Raw genomic sequence first — 22,883 nt, forward strand, 5'->3', positions numbered from 1 at the left:
CTCTGGCAGTGCAAAGTAATTTTGAATGACCACCAATGTGTCCCGGAAGCTATGCAGAGATAACTAGTTGAACTAGTCTGCTGAGAAAGGCCGCTGGGGTCCGAGTGACCCCATTCTCTGTTAGCCCTCAGAAAGGACGTGCTCGCAATTTAAACTCCTTCATGAAAATTTCGGAAAAGTTTGCTTGAATCCTTCTTTCGTCCGCAGAACGAGAGTTCGTCATCTCGTCGAGTTTTTCCCGCTGTCGGTTATTAAGAGTGCAGACCTCAGCTTTCAGTTGGGGGAGAAAAATCGTGACGATCGAGGGTCTATAGGGTGAGATAAAGTTGAATAGGGGAACTCCGATTGAGGAATCATTGCTTCGAAGAAGTTGTCAAAAGGTGCATAACTTCGTAATCCGAAAATTTAATCACGTAGTGAAAGTTTTGCTTTATTTATTCAAATTTTTACTGAAACGGTAATTAAATAATAAATTTAAACATTGATGTTAAGTTTGTTCGCCACGGTCATTAAATTATTTTTTTATTTTGAGCAATGAATAAATTTGAATACTGATGTATTATTTTTTTAATAAACGAAAAAAAATCTACCTGAGCCTGGATTTGAACCGCCATCACTGCAATACCTGAGTAGGGCGTTGCCGCTTTACACCACTGAGGCCTAAGTAGATCATTTACTGTTTGAGAAAAAAAAATCGTAAATAAGATCATCAAGAAGCAATCTACATTATTCAATATTTAAATTCAAAAACTGATCATGTACAAACATAAAAAAATAGTTTTTCTATCCATCCAAAATAGGCTCGAAAAGTTCATAATAAAAAACGCCTTCTGGAAATAAACCGAAACTGTAATTCGGTGCTAGGAATTTAAAAAAAAATTTCATCTGATAATTATAATTTTGAATATGTGGCGCATAATTTTCTAAAGGAATTATAGTTTGGAGATAGAAGTGGGGATTTCTGTAATAAATTATCATATAAATTTAAGGTTCGGTTTTAAATAGGAACTTTTTTCAAGAATTATATTTTTTAATTTACGTTCATTATATCCCGTGAAAAATTACAACTTCACTTGGAAAATGTAATTTTTGCCTTAGAACAGGAAATTTTTGCTTTCGAACAGAGATTACTGGAAATTAATTATAATTCTAATTTAAATGAAGGGAACTTAAACAACCATTTTTTCCAAATCTGAATTCACCATGATTCGAATTTTTTTGGACAAGTCGCCATTTGTTTTAATGCAGAAATAACTGTTTTTCGCAAACAAAAATTTGCTAGAATAGGAAATTTCCAAATTTTGAAATTTCAACAATAAATTTTATTTTAAAAATCATAATTTTAACTGTCCAACTGGGCATTTTTGTGATGCATCATAACTTTAATTTCAGGTTTACCTTACAATTTAAAATTTCTTTCACAAATATAATTTTCAGTTTACAAAAAGGATTTTTTGTAGAGAATTCCCTTTGACTTTGAACACAGAATTTTTTGACTAGAAACTAGGAATATCTGAACTCGAATTTCGCCAGAATATAAAAATTTTCAATTTTAGAAAAAGGGGGTTACTTTACAATAGAACATTTTTCAAATAGATATAATTCTGACTTCGATTAAGGAATTTTTTGGAATAACTGTAATAGTATTTTGAAACACGGAATATTTATTAAAAATTTGTCATCATTTTGACTTTGGGACGCAAAATTTTAGTAACGAATGATAATTTTGAATTGTGGACACTGAATTTTTAAAAAAAATTGTAATTCTGAGATAGAACTTCGAATTTCTGGAAAGCATTATAATTTTTCGTTTTAATCAGGGAATCTCTTAAATAATTATTGGGTCCTTGTAAGAGACGAATAGGATTTTGACTTCGCGACAGTACATTTTCGGAAAAAATTGTAATTTTAAATAGTGGAAAGGAAATTTCATAAAAGAATCATAATTCTAAGATACAACTGATCATTTTGATTTCAAATGATAATTGTTACCTTTGAAAAGGGAATTTCGGAAATAAATTTTAATTCTCATTCAGATAAAAAAAAAACTTAAAAGAAATATCTTGTCCAAAATAAAAATTTGCCAGAATTTGAAATTTATCTCTCATAAAGTTCAGAAAGAAGGATTTAGTTTATTTTTGAATTGTAATAGAAAAGGTTGCAAATAAATATAATCTTCGAATAAAAGAAAGAATTTTAGGAAAGAAATGTAATTGTGACTTATCCAGAGAATTTACGTAAAAAATCTTCATTTTTATTTTAGGTTTATTTCAGCACAGGAAATTTCATTAGTAATTATAATTTTTGCTTCAGTACAAATTTTTACCTGAAACCGAAATTTTGGATAATAATTTTCATTCTAATTAATAAGAAGAAAGAAATCCCTGTTTTTAATCAGAATTTAAAATTTTCTCTTCAAAGATTAGAAAAAAAGGATCTGACGTATTTTTGAAAGATAATAGGCAAATTTTGCAAATTAATATAATTTGAAGTTGGAATTTTGGTAATTAATTTAAATGTGACTTATAATAAGAAATTTTATAACATAATTGTAATTTTCAGTTTGGACAGGGAATAAAGAAATGAAATATAAACAAAATTCTGGTAATGAATTCGACAGAAAGGAAATTAAAAAATCCCTTTTTGAAGTCAGAATTTTATACTTTTCTTTTCGAAGCCTTAACAAAATTAAATTAAAAAATTTTTTAATCATAAGAAAAATTTTGCAAAGTAATATAATTATAACTTTAAACAGGGAAATTTATACAAGATTCATATTTCTAAGGTAAAACTAAGTATTTTTAATTTAAATGACAACTTCAATTTTAATTCACTTTAGAACAAGAAATTTCATTAAAAATGATAATTCTTACTTTATGACAATGATTTTTCATGCAGAATTATAATTTGACCTTATAAGAAAATTTTTTTTTGAGACTTGGAATTTCTGCCTTTGCACAGAGAATTTCGGAAATTAATTTTAATTCTCATTCTAATAAAGAAAACTTAAATGAAATCCCCGTTCCAACTCAGAATTCGTCACAATTTAAAAATTACTTGTTACAAATCATAATTTTTCAATGCAAAACTAATTTTTTTTTAATAAAAATTTGCAAGATTTCGCAAATACTCTTTTCTAAATTTCAGAAAAAGGGATTTAGCTTATTTTTGCATCATAATTAAAAAAGGTTGCAAATAAATATGATATTGACATTAAAGAAAGAATTCTAATTTTTTCTTCAGGACAAGTAGTTTCGAGAAAAATTAAAATTTTCCTTGTAAAAAAAGAATTTTTACATGGAAAGGAAATTTTAGAAAATAAAATGAATTTTAATTTGTAAAAAGAAAAAAAAACGAAAAAAATAGTTTTAAGTCTGAATTTGTAATAATTTCAAAAGAGAACATTTTTCAAATTATTATAATTATGACTTGGAATTTCGGCAATAAACTTGGAATTTTGGTATTTTTACACCTTTCCAAAGCCTTAAAAAATCGAAATACCATGTTTTTGAATCATGATAGAAGTTTTTGCAATTTGATATAATTCTAACTTGGAACAAGGAATTTTTGCAGTAAATTGAATTATTACTTATCATAAAAAATGTTATAAAATAATTGTAATTTTCAGTTTATACAGGGGTTGTTCACATGGAACGGAAAGTTTGCAAGATAATTCTAAATTTAATTTAGATTAAGTGAATTTAAAAATGTCCCTGTTCAAATTTATAATTATAATTCTTTTGAAAATTTACCTGTTCCAATTCACAAATCCCGTAAATATTTAAAAATGTTTAGAAATCTCTTGAAGTCTCTAAAAATATTTTCACATTATTTAAATACTTTGAACTATTTTAAATATCAAAAGAAAAAGTTAATAGTTGACCTTGATAAAACCGTTAATTCACGGGGAATTTAGAATCATCCATTAAGTAGATACCTTGTTTATTTTCAGTTTGGTGATTTTGACTTTCGATGCTTTTGGTAAAGATAAAAATACTGTTGTTATTATCACCCGGAAAATTATAAATGATTGAAATGAAGCAATTCGAATTTTTGGAAATGAGTTGATATAATGATTGATTTTTTTATTACAGGTTTTCTCATGGCAATCTGAGAATGGCTACTATCAGATTTTTGAGACTGCTGCTGGCGATCCTCGGAGGCTCGCACGTGCTGCGTGCTGACCCTTTAATTTCGCCCACTGTCAGAAGTGCAGGTAAAGTTCTTCTTGATCAATTTCCACTTCTGATTATTACTAATATTTTTATTTAATAATTTTTGTTATTTAAAATGTAAAAAGTGCAAGTCTGGTAAGAAAATAATAATTTTCAACTGACCATGCATGAAATTATTTGGAACCAATCTTAAATATTTGAAATTGTGCAATAAAGTAAAATTAATTATAGGAAAATCATATTTTTCGAATAAATATATTTGACCTCCAACTTACCATGTTTTTTTTTACTCATCCAGTTTAAAACTTTTCAGTTTTGTAGTACTTAAAATACTCAGAACAAAGGGAAAGCATTTAACCTTTTTGACTTTAGATGTTATGTTAATGTAAGAAAAAATAAATAAATCAATGCGAAAAAATGTCAAAAAATGTCAAAATACAAAATAATGATTTCTTAAATTCCTTAAAGTCTCTGCATTTCTTCATTTCTTTCAAAGCCTTAAATATATATTCCTTAAATATTCCGAATTCCCTGAATGTTTCGAATTCGCAGAAAATTTAGAATTTTATGAATTCTTTAAATTCATGAAAATTTCTGAATTGATGGAATTTCCTGCATGATCACAAATCCCTGAAATTTTCTGAATTCCTCGAATATCCTGAAATATTTAATTTCTATGACTTACCTAAAATCACTGAATATTTGCAATTCGCCGAATTCCTGAAATACTCCGAATTTTTTAAATCATTGAATATTTTTTAATTCCTGCCATTCGATGAATGCTATGAATGCCCTGCATCCCTAAATTCGCGATATTTTTAGGATATTCTCTTTTTATTACATCTTTTAATTCTTGCATTTTTAACAGTTCATACAATTCCTTTAATTCTCCAAAATCCCTGAAATGTCTCGTCTTTCTTGAATATTCTAAGTTCAATCAATTTTTTAAATTCTCCCAATCAGAAAATCTTCAAATTCTGTAAAATTCTTAACTTTTTCTTAAAAATTCTCAATTCCCTTAATATTATGAATTTTTTGAATATGTTTAATTCCTAGAATTTCTTGAGTATTCTTAATTTCGTAGAGTTGTGGAATATTCTAAATTCCTGGAATCCTTAGAGCTTCCTGCATTCTATTAATTCTTTCAATTCCTTCATTTTCAACAATTTATTCAATTCCTTTAATTATCTAAAATCCCAAGAATTCCTTGAGTATACTAAATTCAGCCAATTTTCTAAATTTCACAAATATCACACAATTTCTTAAACATTCGGAGTTTTTTTATGTCTTAATTCCTAAAATCGCTTCAGTAATAGGAAATCCCTGAAATCATCTACATTCCTCGAATATCCTTGAATATTTGTAATTTATGAAATTCCTAAAAATATTATAAATTTTCCAGATTCCCTAAATTCTTGAAATAAACTGAAATCCTTAAATTTTTGTAATTCCCTGAATCCTGGAATATTCTAAATTTTTTAGATTTTCTGAATTCTTTGAATATCTGAAAATCTCTAAATTCCTGAAATCGCCTTAATGATCATGAATCCGCAAAATGATCTGGATTCTTAAAATTTCGCTGTATATTCGTAACACCTTGATTTCCTCAAACATTCAGAATTTTTGAAATTCCCTGAATTCTTTAAATCATCTGAAATCCTTGAATATTCGTAATTCTCTGATTTCCTGAGATATTCTGAATTTCTTAAATTGTGTGAATTCTTTAAATTTCTGAAAATCTTAGAATTCCTGAAATCACCCTAATAATCGGAAATCCCTGAAATTATGTAAATTCCTCGAATATACTTAAATATTAAATTTTGCTGACTTACATCAAATCTTGGAATTTTCATAATTCCTTAAATCTTCTAAATCTTTTTAATTTCTTGAATTCTTTAATTCAGCTTAAGTCCTTGAATATTCGTAATTCCCTGAATTCCTCGAATATTTTTAAAATGTTTTAATATTCTGAATTCTCTAAATTTTTGAAAATTCCTTCAATTATCTTAATAATCGGAAATCTCTAAAATTATCTATGTTTCTAGAATATTCTTTAATGTTCGTAATTCTTTAAATTCCTCAAATGTTTTGAATTTTTGAAATTCCTCGAATTCTTTAAATTAGCTGAAATCCTTGAATACTCGTAATTCCCTATATTCCTGAAATATTCTAAATTTCCTAAATTCTTTGAATTTCTTAAAAAATCTTAATTCCTAAAATTTCCTCAATAATCGAAAATTGCTCAAACTATCTACATTCCTCGAGTATCCTGAAATATTTTATTTTGCTGGCTTACTTGAAATCCTTGAATATTCGTTATTTTTGGAATTCTTCAAATATCCTGATGTTTGAAATTCCTTGAGTTCTTTAAATCTTCTGAAATACTTGAATATTCCTAATTTTCTAAATTCCTGAAATATTTACAATTTATTAAACTCCATAAATAACATTTTTTCTGAGCTTCCTAAATTTTTGAAAATTGCGTTGTTCTTGAAATCGCTTTAATAATAGGAAATCCCTGAAATTATCTACATTCGTTGAACATCCTGAAATATTTTATTTTGCTGACTTACACAAAATCCTCAAATATTCGTAATTCCTCGTATTCCTCTAATATTCTGAATTTCTGAAATTCCTTGAATTCTTTAAATCAGCTGAAATCCTTGAATATTTTTAATTCTCTGAATTCCGAGAATATTCTAAATTTCTTTAATTGCTTGAATTCCTTAGATCAGCCGAATTTCTAGAAAAATCTGGATCTCCTTAATTCTGAAGAAATTCTGATTTCTTCTGAAATTCCGAATTTCTCCTATTCATCTAAATTCCTGAAATATTTGGAATTCTTTGAAACCTATGAATTCATTCAATGCTTTTGAATTATATAAATTATTTTGCATTCTTTGAAAAATAAGGGAATTTTAAGAATTCAGGTAGTTTTTTGAATTCAGAGAATTACACTAATTCCGGTGATCGAGGGAATTCCACAAAGAGACAAGAATTTCCAAGGAATTAAAAAAATGGAGGGAATTTAGACAAAATGAACGACTTAGTTTCAACATCATAATTTAAGAATGCTTTAATGTTTTAATAAGATTTGGAATTTTTTAATTGCCAATGCTTCGAGTATAAATTGAATAATTTAAAATGTTTTAGTCAGAAATGATCCTATTTTTAACGTTTTCTGAATAATACAACTTTGGAGGTTTAAAATATTTAAAATTCTTTGACCTTTATTTGTGAAAAGGACAGTGATTTTTTTCAGAGAAACAACATATTTCAGGAAAAAAATCTATCTCATTACATTAAATATCGCATGATGCTACATTATATGATAATTTTTTATTATTTTTTTCATCTTCAACATTTTTCTAACTTTATTTTACATTTATAGATTTAAATGTTCAATTTTAAACAAGATTGACTATTGAGATCTCGAAAATAAAATTATTTCTTCAAAAGCAAGAAGGTCAAAGAATTAGGTTAAAAATAAATTCGACTTTTTAAAAATTAAGCCAGGTTTTGTGTGGATACTAGTTTCTCTAATGTTTTATAAATCGTTTAGTATCAATTTTTAAAAAATTCCTCAAGGTTCTTCGTGTTCTTTCTGTTGAAAATAAGCATGGATTATGACCTGGAAAAATGTTTAATTTTTAATTTATAACATTAATAATTTAAAATTTTTAAATTTAAATCCTTCCATATCGATAATAGTTTTAATCTCAATTATAATTAATTTTAAGACACTTATACAACTAGATAATTCTAAATTTCAAAGTTTTTTATTGAAATCCTTGATAGTCAGTTCCATATTATATACTAATTTAGGATTCAAATATTTTTAAATATTTTATTTCAACTTGAAACGGACCAAATTTTCGCTTTTTAAATTTTTAAATTGAATTTCAAATTTCACAAACTTTTTAATTTTTTATGATAAACTTAACTTTAAGAGAAACGAATTAGAAGGCTTGAAATTGTATACTCCTATTTAAAAAAATTGAAATCATAGCCCTCATGTTTTGTATTCTTTTACTAGTTTCCTATGATTTATATTAAAATTGTCTGATTTGTAGTATAGAAATTTTTAAAAACGAGTCTACCTCTTTTTTTTACATCAATGTGAATATTGAATTAATATAACCAATTAAGAAAATAAAACTTTTTTTGATTTAAAGTTTATCCTTGTTAATTTAAAAGGCTACTACTAAATTTTCGTTTTGAAGTATATCTTTTTTGCCTAAAAATTTCCTTATTTGTTGGAACATTGAATTATGTTGTTAGAAATCCTACCGTTTTCTTAAAAAATTATCTTTTGAGAGAAAAATTCAACTGTCTTTTCCCACATTTTTTTACAAAAAATTCGTCATTATAGATAAAAACTTAATCTTTTTTCGTTAAAATTTAATTTTTTCATTGAAAATTTCCCCATTATATTTTTGGTTTAGAAATCATGTTTTGCACCTAAGACTTCAATCATTTTATTACAAATCCAAGTATTTTATTAAAAAGTCATTTCCCTTACTTAAAAATTTAAACATTTTTTTGAACTTTATTGATTTAGATATAAAATTCACCCCTTTGAATAAAAAGTTATTCTTTTGTAAGAAAATCATCATTCTGAGTTCAGATTTAATCACTTAGTTAAAAATTGAACTACATTGTAAAAAGTTTAATTTTTTGTTCAAAATTAATCTCCTCTAGTTAAAAATGCAACTTTTCGACTTAAGATATATCTGGCTGGCTTAAATATCCAACTATTTTGTTAAAAAGTGATCATCTTTTGGTTGAATTCGACTGTTTTTTATTTAAAATTTAATTTTTCGGTTAGAGTATCAACTATTACACTTTTCGTTAATAATTCATTATAATTGGTTAAAAATTGAACTAGATAGTTGAAAGTTGAAGTATTTTAATAAAAAATTTTTTTGTCGATTATTCATTTCTTTGATTGAAAAATCACCATTTCTTTGTTAAAAAAAATCTGCTCTGTTAAAAATTTCACCTTTTAAGGAAAATAGTTTAACCAGTTTATAGATAATAGTTGATCATTTTAGATTTAAAAATTTAGTTTTTTCTAAGAAATTAAATTTTTTAGCTTATGAACTAAATTCCTTTGTTGTATATTTGTCCTTTTGGGATAGGAATCCATATTTTTCTTCCGAAAATTAAATTAATTAAATTTTCGGGCCTTACCCCGGAAGCAGAGCTGGCCCGTGACGGTGACCTGTCACAAAAAATAAAAAAAACCTTATACCCAGATGCTCTTATTTTCAAGAGATACCAATACCGTACTTTGCCCCTAAAATTTTGCCCGCATCTGCAATTTTAACGGATTCAGAGCGAGGATCTTTAATCGGGTCTTCTCTCGGTTTAAAATGCCGCTCTATAAAAAGTGACACGCCCACTAAACCAGAGAATATACTCACTTTAGCCACATCACAAAAGAAAATCATAATGTCTTTGCTAAGGTTCTCAAATTTGAATCGCATTATAATTTCAAAAAACAGAAATAATGTGCAAGGATGCAAATACGGAAGTTTAGTTCAATAGTTGTTCGTTGGTTGAGCTCTATATTTTACTAACATAGCATTTCTATTTTGAGACTTACCAATCTTAGCGCCATCTGGGCAGATTTCTGATGTATTAATTGGAAATGCGGAAAATCAGCCAACTGGACCAAAAATTTCCTACACAAAATTTGATATTGTTATGTTTTCCACACCATTTTTTTCTACACAAAAAAATATTTGAAATTTTAAAAATTTTCAACAAAATCCATTAATTTTCAGCCAAATGGTTAAATTAAAAAAAAACATCTATCGAAAAACTTTGTATGTTTAACAGAAGAGTTAAAACAGAAGAGTTAAAACATAAGAGTTCCGTTTTCATAAAAAAATGAATTTTCTACTAAAATTATGAATTTTTTAAAGAAAATAAGGAGTTTTGAGGAAAGTAGTTTAAACAAGATGTTTAATTTTAAACTTAAAAAGATGAATTTAAACAAAGATATAATAGATGATATTTTAACAGAAAAGATTATAGATTAAGAACAATTATATGTAACCAAAAGAAAAAAGACGAAGATTTAATACAATAAATAAATTTTTAACCAAATAGTTAAATTTTCAAAAAATAAAAATAATTTTTCACCAATAAGGACTAATTTTTAACAAAATAAATTAATGTTTAACCTAATAGTTTAATTTTCAAATTATTATGAGAAAATATAAACAAAATATTCAGTATGAATTTATATAGTTTATTCTCATCTAAAAAGAAAAACGAATTTTTAACAAAATAGCTTAATTTTCAACCAAAGAGAGTAATTTTAACAGAAATGATAAATCTTCAGCTAAAAATTTGAATTTTTAACGAAGTAGTTAAACTTTCTACCAAATAACAAAACTTGCCTTTACTAAATTGTTGTAGTTTCTGCCAAATTGTTGAAATGTTTTCTGCAATGTTAAATTTTCATGTCGAAAATATGAATTTTGTACAAAACAGTTTAATTTCTCAAACTGAAAATATGAGTTTTCTACGAAAAGTTACATTTTCAACCCCAAAATGTGAAATCAGAGCAAAAATTCTAATTAAAATTTGAAAATAATCGAAATAAAAATATCAATAAAATTGTTGAAATTTCAAGCCAAAAAGACCTGAAGAACTTGTAGATAATAAAATTTTACGTTTGTAAAACAAGATACTCATTTTTATGAGCTCATTATATTGTTTTAAAGAAATTTCATGAAGCTTCTACGTTCATTTAACTAAAATAGTTTATATTTTATACTCATGCTTCTGGTGATTTGCCCCATGAAAAAAAATTATTATAGATTCGTAATTATAATATAAAATTGAACTTTCTGGTAAATTAACTTTTATGTAAAAGAAATTAATCTTCTTGGCTTGGAAATTGAAAATGTTGATAGAAAAAAAACTATTCAGTTGAAAGTTAATCTTTTTGGTTGAAAAATCATATTTTCGGATTGGAAATTTCACTTATTTTAGATAATTCATCATTTTAGGTTTAAAATTAAATAATTTTGTTAGGCATTCATGTATCTTATTTGAGTCTTTTTTGTAGAACTTTAATCCTTTGAATCGAAAATTTATCTTTTTGGTTAAGAATTAAACTTTTTAGTTGAAAAATCAAATTTTTTGGTAAAAAATTTAACTTTTTTTATGCCTTTATTGTGTATACTATATAAGTTAAAAATTCAAATATTTCGTAAAAAATGCATGCATTGTGTTGAAATATATCAAAAGTTATTCTTTTTGGTTGAAAATATATATTTCTTAATTGAAATGTAACGCAACTGTTTGTTTAAATTATTTTTTATTTCTTCTATTTGTGTTGAAAAATCATCCAATCAGGTAGATTTTTTTTTTTTTTGAAAGTTAACTATTTTATTAAAAATTCAATATATTTCGACTTAAATCTTTAGAAATTTAAAGTATTTTCAGATGTAAAATTCGTCTTTATCCAACAGCTACGTGACTTCCGAGTAAAGGAGGAGGTCAAAAAGCCAAAAATTTTTACATATTTTACAGATAGCCTAAAAGTAAAAAATTTCCGCGTCAATTTCACTTCCACATTTTTTCCTGTGATAAATTTCCAAAAGAAAAGACTCGACAAAAGCTAGTCATTAATAAACGTCGTTGGTTAAATTTTGAGGAAGGATGTAATTATGACGAGCCATTATTTTCAGAACAGACGTCTGAATTTTGTCAGAAATTTGGACGATTACGGTACTTGTCCTGAGAGATTAGGACCCTTTGCAATTAGTATTATTACAATGAAACTGTTCTATCCGGGTTGATGAAGGCGTAAAAGAGGGTGAACATGTAACGCTTGCGCATTCTGCTGGTATAATTATGTATGTCTGGTCCTGATTTGTCTTCCCCTATTCATAATATGTCACTGGTTAGAGCGAACGGCATCCTAACGATGTTATATTGTCCTCTGATACGCAATCTTGGCGAGATTGTATCGAGTCAGACGAGAATTTTGATTCCTGAGTACGCGAAATACGAACTATTGTCTGCGGTTCTGACGAAGAAACTCTACAAATGCATTTCGAAGGAACCAATATAAAGCATTCGGTACAAACTTTGGCCACCCCCAATAATTGGCCACCTCAAATCCTTATATCGGAAAATACGCACACTCAGAGAAAAAGTTGTCTTGAAACAAATAGAATGCTCCTCTGACCTGTCTCGTGTAGAAATCCAAAGGAGGAACTAGTCTGGTACCCTACCATTTGACCCCACTTAAAGTCAGGGGCTTTTCGTTTTATCTGACTAGCCCTCGAAAAGTAGCGTCACGGTAGATTAGTCGGGGGCTAGTCAGGTGACACGACTCATCCTAGTCGGGACCTGATCGGGTACTAGTAGGGGTTGCGTGATAATACATGCGTGTGGAATATTCACGAAACTCCCCAAAATTTGTGGAATATTCCCTGAAAGTTATTGTTTACGGAAATATCCATAAACTTTTTTGAAACATTTAAAAGTGATAAAATTTACCCAAGATTTAATAGGGAGCATAACTTACGCTTAAAAATGCATTAATTTATGTAACATTAATTTATGCTCTTGCGGATCTTTTTAAAACTACCAGTCCAGTACCGCAAGACTAAAATGAAGGTGGTAGCGAAATCTGAACTGTACCGTGCTGAATAATTTACAACTAGTATACTGCTCTTCACTGATTAATCAAAAACTTTTTCTCTTTTTCTAATTTCAACTACCTGAAGGATTATACTTTATTTACATATGGCGAACCTTTCAGATCAATTTAAAAATAAGCATGTATACAAATTTAGAGTCTTATAACTTCCGGCGCACTTTTGACCTACATCTATATGAATCTTTTGGAATATAGATTTTCTTAAAATTCCATACAAAGGTATTTCTAAATGTTTATAGAAATTCGCAATTTTGTAAAACATACTACAAAAAATAAGATTACGTCTTTTTGTAGATTTTGATCGTTGTTTTCATAAAAAGTTGGTTTTCCTACAAAATTATTAGCTTAATAATTATTTATTCAAAATTTTTGAGATGACTTTAATATTAATAAACCTTTTCTCCAAAAAACTATGCAAAATTATTGTTAAGTATATTCTTAGTGTTTTCGAATAAAAAAAATCATTACGCTTTTTTACATATTACCTCATTTGATAAGACCTCGCGGAAAACTCACACATAAGAATAACCCGACCAGAGCCCCACTAGCTCCCGACCAGAGCCTGAAGATTACCCGTACGAAAATTAGTGAACCAAAAGGCTCGACCAGCCCTTGACCAACCACCGACCAGGCCCCGATTGAAATTTTGACAAGAAAAAGCCCAACTAGTCTCCGACTAGTCCCCGACTGGATACTTTGTCAAAATTAATAACCCGATTAGTGTTTGACTTGTAATAGGGCCAAATGGGGTTATTTCCAGGTGGGAATTTTTTTTACCACATGAATAATTTTTCATATGGATAGCAATTTCTAAAATGAACCAGTGAAATCTAAATGATTTTCAGTGAAATTTCGCTGGTTAATCAGCCAGAATTGTGTCACTGACAATCAATAAGACATCACTTATTCAATCAGTAGAACTCCGCCATTGGTTTAAAAAGTAAGGTTCACTGCACTTTTAAAAATTTCTGATTAACACTTCCACTCCATGCACTGAACGTTTATGTCCGAAACGTAAGGTAACGCTGCCATTAACAATGTTGTAGTCTCCAAATTCTGGAATTGATATGCTATCTTACTTGTCTTGGAATTTTATAATACAAATTTAGTAGCTAGATATCTCGACACCTGTTGAAGTAAAAAATTACAACAACAAAAAATGTAAATCATTTCTGAGAACACTTGTTACTGGCGAAAAAATTTTGATTTTTTAATGGAGCCAAACTTATGATGATTATTAGTGAAAAACGAGCGTGTTTATATAATTCAAAGAATTCATAGAATTAAGGGAATTCGTGGAATTCACAGAATTTACTGAATTCATATAATGCCCGGAATTCACGGATTTCATGGGATTCACGGAATTAATAGGATTCATGAAATGAATTGAATTCAGGGAATTTACGGACTTTTTGGAATTCACGCTATAGCCGGAATACAAGCAATTAACGAGATTCATGGAAATAATTGCATTCCCGGAATTTAAGAAATTTTTGGAATATACGGAATTCGAAGAGTTACAGAAATTCCTCCAATTTATGAAATTCACGCAATTAATTAAATTGGTGGAATTCAGGCAATTTATGAATTTAAGGAATTCACGGAATCTAAAATATTCATGGAAATTAAGAAATTCGCGGAATTCATGAAGTACATGGAATTAATGGAAATCACGAAATTCATGAATATCAATAAATTCGTAGAGTTTGCGAAATTTAAGAAATTCATATAATTTAACTAATTCATAAGATTCAAGTGAACAATGTGATTCATGGAATTGATGAAATTTGAGGAATTGATAAAATACAATGAGTTAATAAAATTCAATGAAATCACAGAATTCACGAAATACATGGAATTCGTGGACTTACACGAATTTCATTAATTCCGTAAAATCCTTGAATCCCTACAATTCTGTGAATTTAATGAATTCGGTGAATTCCGGTTGTTACATGAATTCCAAGAATTCTTTTTATCTATAAATTATGCGAATTCTGTTATTTTATTGAATTCCGTGAATAACGCGAATTGCATGAATTCATCAATCCTTAAATGGAGAATATTCTATGAATTCCATGAGTTCCCTAAATTAGGCGTATACAGTGAATTCCATAAGTTCTATGAATTCCGTGGATTTCGTGAATTCCATCAATTCCTTTATTTGAATGAATTTCATGAATTCTTTCAATTCAATTAATTCCGCGAATTTCGTAAATGAAGCCTATTCTATAAATTACGTCAGTTCCATAAATTAACCGTATAATGTGAATTCTGTCATTCCGCGAATTCCGTGCATTTGGTGAATTTCGCAAATTCCAACATTCGCTGAATTCCTTGAATTCCTCCAGTTAATTGAGTGCCATGAATTCCCTCAATTTCATGAATTCCTTTCATTAAATGAATTCCTTCAATTCATTAAATTTCATTAATTTCGTGAATTTCATGAATGGCATTAATTTCTCGATTTGTTTCAATTCTATGAATTCCAGGAATCTCGTAATTTTTATGAATTTTCTAAATTCCTTGCTTTCTATTAATTTTGTAAATTCCTTGAATTCCATAAAATTCATAAATTGCGTGAGTTTCTTGAATTTCATGAATCCTGCAAATTCCGTGACTTCTGTGAACTTAATAAATTCCTTCATTTCCATGAATTCTGTGAATTCCATGAATGTTATGAATTTCGTGAATATAATAAATTTGGTGAATTCTTGGAATGCCTTGAATTCGGTGAACGCAGAAGCAAAAGGCGCCCACATTGGTATCACTAATCATTGCATGAGAGTGCACCTTTATTTCCACACAGGTCTAACAGTGGACAGTGAAATCACAAACTGATTGATAAATACGCATTATTATTGACGATTGTGAATAAAATAAGCCAGAATTACCGCATGAAATTATGTAAATTGTATTCGCTTTATAATATTAATTTAAAAATTATAGCTTTTGTCTAGTAAAAGAGTTAAATTGACCGGATGTGAATACCGACAGGAAACTAAAGAAAATGCTGAAAGTTTGGATAAGCAAATATCAAAGTTTGGAAAATTAGTATCGTTAAGGCCATGTGACGAGTGGGTCACGTGACAAGATTTCTACCTTACCCTAACTTTGTTTATTTCCCAACTTCTTTTCACACGAAGCGCAACATCGACTTGAACATTTGGGATAATAAATAAGAAGCACTAATGAAGATGGGTCTGCTTTTAAATTTTATTAATTATGAAAAAAGAAAAAATAATTATTTACAAAAAAAACTTTTTTTATTATTATACAAATTCAGGACCAGACTCACATTTCTTAGTGCTTGTTGTTTCGTATCCCAAATTTTCAACTCAATGTAGTTTTTCGTATGATAATAAGTTGGAAAATAAAAAAGCTAACGGTAAGGTAGGAATCTGGTCACGTGACCCACTCATCACATGGCCTTAATATTATGTTGACAAATTTCTAAAATTATAACATAAGTATCTTCACAATTTTGTAGTTTTTTTTACGTATTCACGGAAACTTTTTCTTTTACATGGTGCATTGCATCTTATGGAAATTAGCATTGACCAAGGGTGGTCTTTTTATTGGGTGGCGTAAGGCGGCGTAAAAGGTAAATCCGGCACTGACTGTGGAAAGGCCCTTAATTCTGTCAACCAGTAACCGCCACTATGGTACACTGTTTAAAAAGTTTGGAATTCTACAACACTTCTGCAAGACTTCTAAAATTAATGGAGTTGAAAGAATTTCGGGAATTCATGAAATTGAAGGAATTTACGAAATCTATGGAATTCGTGGAATTTATGAAATTCACAGAAGTCGCAGAATTCAAGGAACTCAAGAAATTCGCAGAATTCATGGAATTTTCGAAATGTATGCAATTCGCCAAATTTATGAAACTAACAGAAATCGCGGAATTCATGGATTTCAAGGAACTTAAGAAATTCATAAAATTCAAGGAATACACGAAATTCGCATAATTCATGGAATCGAAGAAATGCAACGGATTTGCGTAATTCACGGAATTTATGAAATTCACGAAATTCATGGAATTTACGGAATACGCTTTAACTCAGGAATTCGCGGAATTGACTGCAATCACGTAATTTACGGAATTCGCAGAAGTCATGTAATGCCCAGGATTCATGAAATTCGAGGAGTTCATGGAAGTCATGGAAATTAAGAAATTTACGAAATTCATAGAATTTCACGATTTCCTTGTATTTCCAGAATTAGCGAAATTCCTTGAGCTCCTTGAATTCCGTGAATTCTATGACGTCAAAGTTTGCCAATTTTTTGGACCTCCTTAGCGACCTGGTGAAAAAATATAAAAATATGTTACAAGGAACAAATTACTCGTAATTGAAAATCAAGATTAGCATCGCTTTTTGTTTCTTAAAAATTTAAACAAAATCATCCCTATTTTGGGGTTGAGAAGGCAAAAAAACTAAAAAATAGAAAATACCACCAATTATAAAATCATTTTTCACATCAACCCCTTATCAATCAAGAAAATAAGTGATTTTACTTTTCTAAGGCTTATTTTCTAGAAAAAAATACAATGAAAAATGATTTTATAATTAGTGGCGACTGGTATAGTCGCTAGCGAGGTACAGAAAATAGGCGAAAAACAGCATATTTTGGCGTCACTCTTTCTTGACTTCTGTGAATTCCATAAATTCTTTGAATTCTGTAAATTTCTTGAATTCTGTTAGTTTCTCGAATTCCGTGAGTTCCATAAATTCAGAGAATTTCACGAATTTCTTAAATTTCTTGAATTCCTTAAATACGTGTTACTATGCAGATGAAAAATAACTTTTCGGCAGGAGAAATCATATTTTTGGTTTGATTTAGGCAGTAACGCTTTGCACTTGTTACCAGATAGTCTGGGTTCGATTCGTGTTGCCTGACTTTTTTGCTAATTTTTTACAGTAAATTTTTGTTTGCAATTGCCTGAGAAACTTATTTAAATGAAGTCAAAAGATTTATTTTGACCCATTTTCTTCGAATGAAAAAGTTTTTTCTTTTTGTAGAAATTGCCATTTTAACTCCTGCAAAGCTGTTTTTTAAATAGAACATTCTAACTATGTTTAGGAAAAATTATAAATTTACAAGCATTTGTTTCATATGAAAAATTTGAGTTTTAAGCCTTTACTGCTTTTACTCTAAGAAAGATTTTTTTTTAATAGAAAATTCTAATGCTAATTCATTCAATTGAACATTTAGATTTTTCTTATTATTTTTAGACGTGATAAAAAGTGAAGTAAATACATGTATAACAATGAGGATATAGAATAAATATTAAAAATTTAAAAATCAGTTAAATAAAATGAGACGAAAACCAATTTTTTTCAAAGTTTAAAGTTTAACTATTTGTTTAAGAATTTAACTATCATTGTAACTGTTTGGTTGGTAATGAATTTTGTTGATGTTTAAAAAGCATATTGTAGGTTAAGAATAAACCATATGGTTAAAAATTCAAGTATTGTATTGAAAATTATATTATTGTATTGAAAATTGAACTATATTTTTTTGAAAGTTAAAATACTTAGTTGATGTTGCATTTGATTTTTTGAAGAGTCATTTCGTTAGTTAGGAATTTATTTTTTTAAATTCGTTTCTCTTTGGGTTGCAAATCAATCTTTCAACTGAAAATTGCAATATTCCATTTCTGTTCAAATTTGATAGGGTTAACAATTTAATTGTTCTTAAAATAATTTTTTTTCTTTTTAATTTAAAACTACAGCTCGTTCGGTAGAAATTCAATTGTTTAAAATGCAAATCATGGACCAAAAATAATATGTTTTGGTTGAGGATTCAACTATTTTATTGAAAACTTATCTCCTTTGGCTGAATTTAACTGTTTCTTATTTAAAATTGAAAATCTTATTGATAAAATGTAAATTGTTACCTTTTTCGTTCAGATTTTTGTTTGGCAAAATTTTGTTGATATTCTAAATTATTGGTATTTAATTTTAAATTAAAATCTTTTTTTGGTTCAGGTATCAAATCTTGTTTTTTAATAATTTTTTTTTTTTTGATAATACGACTACGCTGTCGAAATTATAACTTTTAAAAAATAATTTGGATGATGTTAAATATTAATTATACTTGAAAATTAAACTATTTTGTAACTAAAATTAAACTTTATTCTAAGACATTTGTCACATTGGCTTGTAAATTCAACTATTTGCTTCAAAATGCACCTTTTTGTGTGGAAACGTAACTTTTTTGTTTAAAATTTATGTGTCTTGAAAAACTGTTTTTTATGATTTCAAAAATACAACTTTTTGGTCAAAAATGCAGCATTCAATTATTTGAATAAAAATTCATAATTTTTGTTTTAATGTTAAACTATTTGTTTAGAAATTCAACTGCGTAGTTATTAATTAATTTTCATGTTAAAAATTCATATTTCATCGTCCAAAATCTTTATTCAGAAGAATGTATTCCCCTATTCTCTAAAGAAGGAAATGGGAAGTTTATAAAAATACTGCTAAATGGCGTGACGTAATTTTTAAACCACCCCTTATTGCGGGAATAAACTAAAATTAACGTATCACTTACAATTGATATCAAATTAATGAATAATATAAGTCAATTATTACGTATTTAAAATTGAGAATATCGATCAGCTCAAAACACACTGCAAATGAAATCGACAGAGATTTGATTACAAGGGGGTGCTTGTTGCGAATCTACCAAACTTGTTTTTACTGACATTGCTTTGGGACTTCCGATATACAGAGGAAAGGCAATTTTCATTAGCGTTTCCAGTACCACGTTATGCCTTTCGCTTGTCTTTTTTCCAATTATTAGAATCGAAACGGTCGACGTCTAGTCCAATAAATGGAGCGACATTCTAAAAAATGGAAAAAAATAAAATTAATCCTGTACCACTGTTAAGTACAGTTGGCACGTTCGCTATCATTCTCCAAATTTTTAAGATAAAATATTTACTTTTGTAGGGCAAAAACCGTTGAAATCTTATATTGGTATAATCGATAATTTTCAAAGTATCACATGCCCTTAAGTTGTGACTATTTTTGTCACTCAATTTTCACAGTGCACCCAAAAATCAATCAGCGAAGAACTAACATTTACACTTAACGTTAATCATAAAAAAATATTGATTAAGGTTTACCCAGTGGACACAAAATTTGGCGACGCCTTTCCGACATCGTTACGACAGCTTCACGACACCTTTACGACATCTTTACGACATTCTCTGTCCATGTCGTTTCGGTGTCTTTGCGATATCGTAAAGACATCGTCAGATTATACGACTTATTTACGATATCGTAAAGACACCTTAACGACAATGACATAGGATGTCGTAAAGTTGTCGTAAAGATGTCGTAACGACGTCGCCAAACTTTGTGCCCACTGGGTCGTTTTATTGAATAATACTTCACCCGAAAAATTCTAATAAGTTTGGTCGAAAATTTGCCGGAGTTAGAGGTCATGAAATTTTGGCATTTTGAAAGGTGTTCGATTTTATTTTCATCCTATATACAATGGTAAACGTATTTCTATGAAAATATTAAGAATTTTAATCTATTAGACATATATTTTTAACGAATAATATCCGGAATCAAAATAATCTCTAAATATTACCTAATTATATATAACAACCACATTATACTTCAAAATATAACCACTTACAATTTTTGCAATCACACAAAACTTGCTCTGTAGTTCGTAAGTATTCCCTTCCTTCGAGTGGAAATCGAAGAACTCTGCATAACCTGGCCAAGGAACAAAATTTTCTTCAGGTTATTTTGGTGGTTCGAGCAATTCAATCACTAGATCAGCAGAATTATTTGTTTCTTTGCCGTTATTTTTGTCAAACATTTTTATCAGTCTTTTTTAAAATTTGTTAAATCCGACAAAACTCCATTTCGAAGTTTCGGTTTCGCTTAAGGCCATGTGATGAGTATAACAGCTGATCAAGTCAGTCCTAAGATCAATATTTTTTTATCCATATCGAAAAATAAAATTTTGAATAACGCGGAAATTTTTTGCGTGAAATGTTAATAAATATTAAAGGATCGTTTGTGGCCTTACAAAGAGTTGGGGAAAGAAAAAAGTTTATTCATGAAAATAATGATTATCGACGGACACATTTAGTCTTTACAGCAGAAATTTAACTTCTAACTTTCTCTGTAGGTAATCATGCAATCTGTTTTACCCACAGACCTGTAGAAGTTCGAAATTGTCTACTCGCTGCGCTAGTGCTGCTCTGGAACAACTGATACGTATGTCAGACACGTATTATTTAATCATTTCATGATATAAATTTATTTTTTTTTTTTTGCATCAAAAGTGAAAACATTAGTTGTTCGATTATTGGTGTAGAATGTTTTTGACCAAGTTAGGTTGTTTTGCCCCACTTTGCTGAATATAAACCTTATAGTAAGCCCGTTGACAAAATTGAACATTCTTTGCATTGTTCCACAGCACGGTCGGTATTTCTCTTACAAAAAAAACTTTTTTTATGATACTAATTAGTTAGGACCAGAGACATATTTCTTCGTGCCCTCTATTTAGCGTGCCAAATTTTCAACACGATATCTTCTTCCGTGTCAACGTAAGTTGGGTCAGAAAAGCACAGATCTAACTTCTACTTAAATTTTCTTAGAATTTTTTTTCCTTCAAAATTTCCTCCGGAAAAAAGCAGAGGCATGGGCTTTATTACCTCCTTTTTCATTTCCTAAACTTTCAGAGTGATTCCTCATTCCGTTTAGACGTAAGTTGGGACAGAAAAATTGAGAACCAGGTTTGGTGATGCGACCCTCTCGTCACATGGCCTTAAAGCAATATGATTAAAATGAAAGTTTGCTTGTTTACAAAGCAGATAAAAACCAGCGCGCAAGCGCGAAATCGTTCATCTTTTGTTTCCTCGACGCGCGCAATTTTTAAAGTTACCGGGAAAATGGTAACTAAATACGTTACAGTTACTTGTTCCAAAAAGTAATGAAGTCACTGAAAACGTTACAAGTAACTTAACATTTAAAGAAAATTCGTTACTTTTAACCAGTTACTACCCAACACTGGTGGTTATGCCATGATACCCTTTAGTTGAAGAGCCATACTTAGATAAAAATTGAACTTCTTTTTTTAACATTCATTCTATTTTTGATTGAATAAATATTTTTCTAACGAAAAATTTATTTGTGGTTTGAAAATTATCTTTTTCAGTTAAAAAGTTAACATTTTGGTTTCAAAATTACCTTTTCCAGTTGAAACTTTGACTGTTTTCTTAGAGATTCATGCATTTTGAAGAAATTAAATCTTTTTTGGTATAGAAAATTATGCTACCGTGTAAAAAAGTCATCTTCTTGGTTTAAAATTAATGTTTCTTTTTAAAGAATTATCACTTAATTGATAATTAATCTTGTTTCGCCGAAAATTACAAATTTATGTCAAAATTTCAATTATTGGTATTTAATCATTTTTTGTCACTTTCTTTGAAAATTTATTTGTTTGGATTAAAGATTCCTGTGGCAGAAAATTTATTTTTCTTGGAACAAAATGAACCATTTTGTTAAAAATTTGCATATTTTCAAACGTTCATCCGCTGTTCTTTAAAAATTAATATATTTCATTTAAAGATTCTACAATTTGAATAAAGAGGCAAATCTTTGGGTTAAGAATTGGACTATTTGGATAGAAAATCAATCTTTTGTTGAAAAATTCAATTATTTAGTAGGTGAAATTTTTAATATTTCATGGAAGTTATCTCGTTTAATCGAAAATTGGACAGTTCCTTTAAAATCATCGTTTTTTGCGAAAATTTTCATTATTTTGTTGAAAATTCTTTCCTTTTTTGTCTTCTTAGCTTTGACAATTAACAATTTGGTTTAAAATTCATATACTTAAAATAAAATTTTCTCTTTCAGTCAAAATTTATTTTTTTCTTTGAAAAATCAACTACGAGGGTAGTTCAATAAGTCCTTAGAATGACCAACAAATGGCGCGCGAATCGCTCCAAATCATCTGTTTTCAGTCAGCACCACTCCCGACTAGAT

General features: G+C 28.5%; 1 protein-coding gene across 1 annotated transcript in view; it reads left to right on the plus strand.

Moving 5' to 3' along the window:
- The window catches only part of LOC117168250 (basement membrane-specific heparan sulfate proteoglycan core protein-like), a 1,113,250-nt gene that overhangs the window by 55,774 nt on the left and 1,034,593 nt on the right, over positions 1-22,883 (plus strand). The window contains exon 2 of the mRNA XM_033353751.1: positions 4,095-4,216. Coding sequence (XP_033209642.1) covers positions 4,095-4,216 — 122 coding nt within the window. The remainder of the gene's footprint in view (positions 1-4,094; positions 4,217-22,883) is intronic.

This window comes from Belonocnema kinseyi, chromosome 2 (assembly GCF_010883055.1).
Source record: "Belonocnema kinseyi isolate 2016_QV_RU_SX_M_011 chromosome 2, B_treatae_v1, whole genome shotgun sequence".
Lineage (NCBI taxonomy): Eukaryota > Metazoa > Arthropoda > Insecta > Hymenoptera > Cynipidae > Belonocnema > Belonocnema kinseyi.